The sequence below is a fragment of the Empidonax traillii genome, unplaced genomic scaffold (assembly GCF_003031625.1).
Source record: "Empidonax traillii isolate 1590-97213 ecotype Southwest subspecies unplaced genomic scaffold, ASM303162v1 scaffold2140:size64023, whole genome shotgun sequence".
Taxonomy (NCBI): domain Eukaryota; kingdom Metazoa; phylum Chordata; class Aves; order Passeriformes; family Tyrannidae; genus Empidonax; species Empidonax traillii.
Genome location: NW_020957333.1, coordinates 25863 through 31862, shown reverse-complemented (window position 1 = coordinate 31862; position 6000 = coordinate 25863). Strand labels below are relative to the sequence as shown.

General features: G+C 48.3%; 1 protein-coding gene across 4 annotated transcripts in view; it reads left to right on the top strand.

Moving 5' to 3' along the window:
* The window catches only part of MARCH2 (membrane associated ring-CH-type finger 2), a 34038-nt gene that overhangs the window by 9501 nt on the left and 18537 nt on the right, over positions 1–6000 (top strand). Inside the window, exon 1 of one of the 4 annotated variants that reach the window (XM_027909452.1) lies at positions 88–327. The exons of 1 other annotated variant lie outside the window; for it this stretch is intronic. Coding sequence is in view for 1 of the 3 variants with exons in the window: in XM_027909456.1 (XP_027765257.1) it covers positions 4298–4408 (111 nt within the window). In the remaining 2 variants the exon portion in view is untranslated. Of the gene's footprint in view, positions 1–87; positions 328–4146; positions 4409–6000 lie in introns of those variants that run through there. 2 more of the 4 variants (XM_027909456.1, XM_027909454.1) reach the window with 2 other exon arrangements.

Sequence of the window (6000 nt, the reverse complement as noted above, 5' to 3'; positions counted from 1 at the left end):
CTTCTCTGCAAAAAGGGGAATGCACCAAGCTCGTGGCTTTAACACCAATTTCTTTTAAGCTTTGAGAGCCTTAGTCCTGTTTCAGCTGAAAGCTGCTTGGGGTTAGATTTGAAAATGGTGGGAGGGAAAACTACAGTTCTGGACTGTTCTTGATTTATTTCCTCCCAGTTTTTCTTGTACTTCCCTGCAGACAAATCAGTCGAGGCCTGTGTCCAGAAGAACTAGAAATGCAGCCTAAGCAAAACATTGCAAACTGAGCTGGAGACGTTGCAGCAGGGACACCAACTGTGAAGTTTCACTTAAGGATTGAGCAGGGAACTTGTGGTGGTAAGGAGTGGGCAGAAGGGAGACACTGGTGCAGTTGGCTGGGAGCAGTGAATCCTCCTCTTTGGCTGACCACGGGGGTGCTCTCAGCTGGTGCCCACCTTGGAGCTCTCCAGAGTGGTGTGCTGGGTCACAGCTGCCTTTGGTGCTGCCTTTGCTGGAAAACTCCTTGAAGTGTGAGTGTGCTGAAGAGATTTGTAATATAGCTAGGTTGAAAAATGTCAATAGTCAAGTTAAACTCCACATGAGATGTCTGCTGGGAGCTGAGTGTGCTGCCTGGTTTCTGAGCGGGCAGTGAGCAGGGCTGCTGCGTGCTGGCCATTTATTCCAGCTCCAGTTTTTCTCCAGGCAGAGCATTGTTATTTGTACAACAGTGTAAGTGGTGCTTTATTAAACCCAGGGGGAAAACACTGAGGAAAATGCAAGTTCTTTCTGCCATTTCAGGGATTCCTGAACCTGAAATAATACTTTACATCCTCCTGAGTCGTGGCCTCTGAGGGGCTGGTCGGCCCAGCAGTGTGTGGGCACTGCAGTCTCCATCTGGTGCATGTGGAACTGCTACACTAAAATTCTGGTTCCTGGTGGACCTCCCAGAGCTGGAAAATCCATTTCTTCTGACTAAACTGAAACTGCCTGGCAAGTGGCTGTGCAGGACTGGGGAACCCTTGAGCTCTGGCCTTGCTGCAGAGCTGCCTCTCTCTGAGGAGGAGCTGGCTGCAGCGATAGCACGAGTGTCTTTGTGTTGCTGGTGGTGTTTCAGTAGAGGCTGGAGGTGTAAGATGGGAGAGGCCATGTGGCTCTGGTGCTTCCAGCAGGGCAGGGATGTGCTTGTGTCTGCTGGGCTGGCTGCTGTCCCCGCTGGTGGGTAGCACCCTGCAAGCAGTGCTTGGTGGCACAATAACCCATTTCCCCCCTGCACTGATTCATGATTTCAATAAAATTTTCAAACCTTACTAATGCATCTTTCCCTTCAGACAGAGAGTGATAAAATGCAGAGGGAGGCGGGTGCTGGGTCTGTGTAGCTGCATTATGTAGTGAATTGTGCTGCTATTCACCTCTAAAAGCTGATGTCTTTTGAAGTCCTCAGAGGAGCCGCAGGTGTTTCTCATGTCCCAGCTGGTTTTCAGTTGTTTCCTTATGAAACTTGTATTAACATGGCTGAATTTTGTTTGGAGATACCCTCTGCAAAGAATTTTCTTCTGGAGTTGCAATTCAGATTTCCAGATGTTGGTAATTAAAGTGCAGTAAACTTTCCTTTCATATGGCCTTGTGGCAGATAAAGAGTCTTGGAAGATCTGAGATAACTTTGTTCATTTTGGCATTCCAGCTGTAATGCACAGCCTGATCTTTCCCAAGCGCAGCAAGAAAAAAAATCATCCTTTAGGCTTCTCCTTTTTATACTGATTTTTTTCCTGAGCATGTGAGTTTGAACCCTGTTTCTTTTTGAATATTGAGTAACTTTGTTATATATGAGGCAACAATCTTCTAGAAGAAAATTTGATTGAAAAAAAGTGGGGTGAACCCCATGATCAGTCTCAGGTCAGTCTCAGGGGTGATGGGAGCCCTGTTGTGTCACAGCTTTGCTGTGCCCACGTGAGACCCATCCCAATCAGGATTCCCTCCCTCTGCATCTTTGCCAGCCCATGGTTTTCCAGTGCTGCAAGATGTGAAGTGAAGCTACTGCAGATGTCGATCCAATATGCTGAATTTTGGAGAGGAGGGATGTGCATGGATGCAGGCTTTGGAAAACAAGTTATTGATCACTGAGGCTTGCTGCAGTATATTTTAGCAGTGGGGAATAGCAGTCAGATCCTGGCAGTGTGTCTCTTCGGAAAAAAATGGAAGAGTTTCTCTTCATCTGTGTCTGGAAAACAAACCCATTTGCCATCAGACCATAATAATAATAATCAAGACTTCAGAGAGCTTCTAGAATATGTCTAGATAGTGGATTGGTGTAGAGAGGCTGTGATTGTCTGTCCCCAGCAGCAGCCAGGGAGTGAAGGTGGGTGCTGAGCTGTGGCACTGGGACAGTGGAGGGGCAACCAAGCCAAGTCACTGCCCATGTACAAATGGGACAAAGGCAGGAGTCCAAAAATGCTGCATCCTCAAAGCCTGTGACCTCCTGGGTGTTACAGGGTTAGACTGGGAGCACGTTGTGAGCACTGTAAACAGCCCCAGGGAGGAGGCAGGTCAGGCTCTGTGGGTTCACCTTGCTCGCCCCGAGCTTTGCCTGTTAAAGGTGTAGGAGGAGGTTCCTGGTGTGAAGCTTTCTCAGAAGCTTCACAAGCTCCCAGAATGTTGTCCCTTGATTATTTTGTTCTCCCTTTCTGGGCTTTGTTTTGAGCCCATGGTCAGGGCTGTCCCCTGGCTCTGATCCACAGCATTGCTCTGCTGGCACTGTCTGAAGTGCAAGTTAAGGCTGAAGTTTTTACAGCACCTCCTTTAGCTGCAATGGCCAACCAGATGTTGCAGGCAGGGCAGGAAATTGAGAAGCTGCTGGGGAGTGAAACGCTTTCCTGTGTGCTATTTACCAAATTTTAAAATGCTTTAGAAGCTGTTGTGTGGCATCAGATCTTATTTAAAGTGTTGGGTTATATGCCATAAAATGCTGTCTCACTTTTCTCACTGAACAGGGCTCCCTGACTTTAGGACTGTTGTGCTCAGGTGACTTCTGAGCACAGGACTGAGGAGATTTCTTCACGAGCCCTGCGCAGTGGGCGAGTTGCTGATGGGTCAAGCGTGGGCAGATCCTGTGCTGGCTTTCTGGGTACTTTTAAGGTGTTGCATAGCAGACCTGCAGGGTAACTGTGGGGAGTCAGCTGATATTTAAAATCATGTATTTTTAATAAAGAAGAAAATAATGCTGTGGTTTTCAACTCTCAGCAAGAGAGTATGTTTAAACAAACAAAACTGAAAACAAAGCCCTGCAGCAATTTGGGACTGGTTCTTGGGGTTTTTTAGTTGTTTTGGTTTTTTTTTCTTTAGATTAATTCACTAATGCAGCCTCTCAACAGTAGCAGGGAGCACTTCAGGCCACTCATGGCATCCCACTGGTGTATCTCTGGTGGCAGTGTCTCAGATGTTCAGTGTGCATTAGCTGGGTGAGACAGGGTGTGTGGGAGCAGGTGCTTAAATGTGTGAAGAAAGCAGTTCTTTGTGTCTCCCTTGAGATGTGATCAGATGGTTGCAGGGCTCAGGATTTGGGAAATGCCGTTTTTGTGGTGAAAAGGAAAGCACTGATATTTGGAAATGCCCTTTAGCACCTGAAGATGTTTGGCTCACTGGTGACATTTGCAGGATCATATGATGAGAAAACTCAGTGTTTGTGTGCCCAAATTGGCTAAAAGGGCTTTGGAAAGCAGCCTGGGTGGCCTTTCACCCAGGATCAAACATCAGCTCACGTGAGCAGCAGTTGGAGCACTGATGTGCAGTCAGTGAGTGGGTTACGTGCTAAATTAAAAAGAAAACAATTCCTTGTGTACAGATGGGTGGGTTACATTGGCGACACAACTTGTTTATCTCTGGTGGCACCGTTGGTGAGGTGCCAGTCTTGGTTACAGTGATCAGGGAAGTGGGTTGCTCGGGATCAGACCCCGCTGGCAGGGTTGTGTGCCGGGTGTATTTCTTGGTGGAGATGCCTGGGGAAGCCAGTCTGTTCAGGAGCTGAACTGTACGCACTGCACCTGGAGAAGGTGGAGCTGATTCTAGTTCCACTTTGCTCTGGATCCAGTCAAAGGCTCAGAATTGCTCCAGGGCTTTACATGGATTGGGATATTCACCAGTGGACAGGCCGGGAGCAGCAGGAGCCACGACCAGTCCCCGGAACTGCCACTGATCAACTGCCACTGATCAACAGCCTTTCCTCATGTCTTTCTCACCTTGACTGTGCTTCTCCCGTTGTGGCTTTGATCCAGGTGTTCATCTGGTCTGCTGTGGGAGAAATAACTGTTTCATCCATCTGCAAAGTCTAAATATGGAGAACAGAGCCGGGGGACCCCTTAGCTCCTTGATTCCTGCTCGTTCCCGCCGGGCATGTCTCCTGCGTGGAGGGCACTGGTCCAGCCTGATCTCTGCAGTCTTTGGAGGGAGTTTTGCCCCCCAGTTGCCCTTTGGATGATATAAACTGGATTGCATACGTTGTTGCAGTGCCTGAGGATGGATGAGGGGGAATCTCTTGCTGACCATGGAGCAGGATCCCACCCCAGCACCCTGGTCTCTACCTTGGAGCAGCGATGGAGCATGAGCTGCTCTTCGAGGAACTGGCTCATTTTGCTGCATGTGTTTGAGTTTTGGAGTCCTGGTGCAGAACTCCTTCTTCTGAGCCAACTTTCCACAAACAGGGTTTGTTTTTCTTCAGTTTGAGTAATATTTACAAACTCAGCCCTTTATATCCTTGGTCTTCTCAGAAGCTGAGGATACAAAATGTTGTTGAGAAGAGACTTCTGATTATTTGATCATGTCTAACTGTGGCAGCAGAGGAGATACTGATAATAAGCCTAGTGTCTTGAAGATTTTTTTTAACGTGAACAAGAAATGTATCCCCAAAGTATGGGCTCAGAAATCCCAGGTGCTTAGAGAAAACCAGTGTGTGGTTCAAACCAGCTGTTTGGGTCGTTTCTCTCTCCAGGATTTTGGCATTTCTGCTGTAAAAGGAGCTTGGGAAGGGTCTGGAGCACAAGTCTGATGAGGGGCAGCTAAGGGAGCTGGGAGGTTCATGGGAGACCTTCTTGCTGTTTAAAACTCCCTGAAAGGAGGGTGCAACAGGTGAGGATCAGGAACTTCTCCCAGTTAACGGGTGACAGGATGAGAGAAAATGATCTCAAGCTTTGCTGGGGAGGTTTAGATTGAAAGAATTCCTTCATAGAAAGGATGGTCAGGCACTGGCACAGCTGCCCAGGGCAGTGGTGGAGTTGCCATCTCTTGAGGGGTTTCAGAGATGTGTGGATGTGGCACCTGGGAACATGGGTTAGTGGTGGCCTTGGCAGTGCTGGGGGAATGGTTGGACTTGGTGATCTTAGAGGGCTTTTCCAACCTGAACGATTCTGGGAACACTGGGTTTGGGTTGGATGAGCTGCTGACAGCTGTGAGGGAAGGCTGTGTGCTGATGAGCTGATCCTTTGGGGAGGCAGGCTCGGGACTGACTTGGCTGTACACTGAGGTTCGTGTTCCGCTGGGTATGGAACTAGAGCCCCAGCGCACTGCAGATGTTACCTCTGGATTTCAGTTACTTCTTCTCTAACTGTGTCCATGAAAACCCTGCTGCTTTTCCTTTGTATTCACTGGCACGAGTCAGATATTAGAGCAGTGACTTCAGGTTCTACCCTGGGCTGGACCCCAACCAGGAAACGCCAAATAACCCGTGAGAGAAACCCTGAAGAAAGGCTGGGTGGCCATTCCCTTCCAGCCTGAGCAGGGCTGCCAGGGCAAGGCCATGGGGCTGCCTGTGCCTGTCAGATGGGGAGCACAAAGAGCCTCAGTGTAAACACTCCCAGGACACAGGCAGTGAGGGCAGTTTTATTCCAATACGCAAAATGGACCTTTTTCCTCTGGACTTAGAAATAAACAACATTTTGGCCGAACAAATGGAACAGATCTTTTTGTTAAAAACATACATCTTTTCATGCCTGAGTCAGTAAGAGGTTGTGAAAATTGAAATAACTCCTTAAGTTGTAGAAC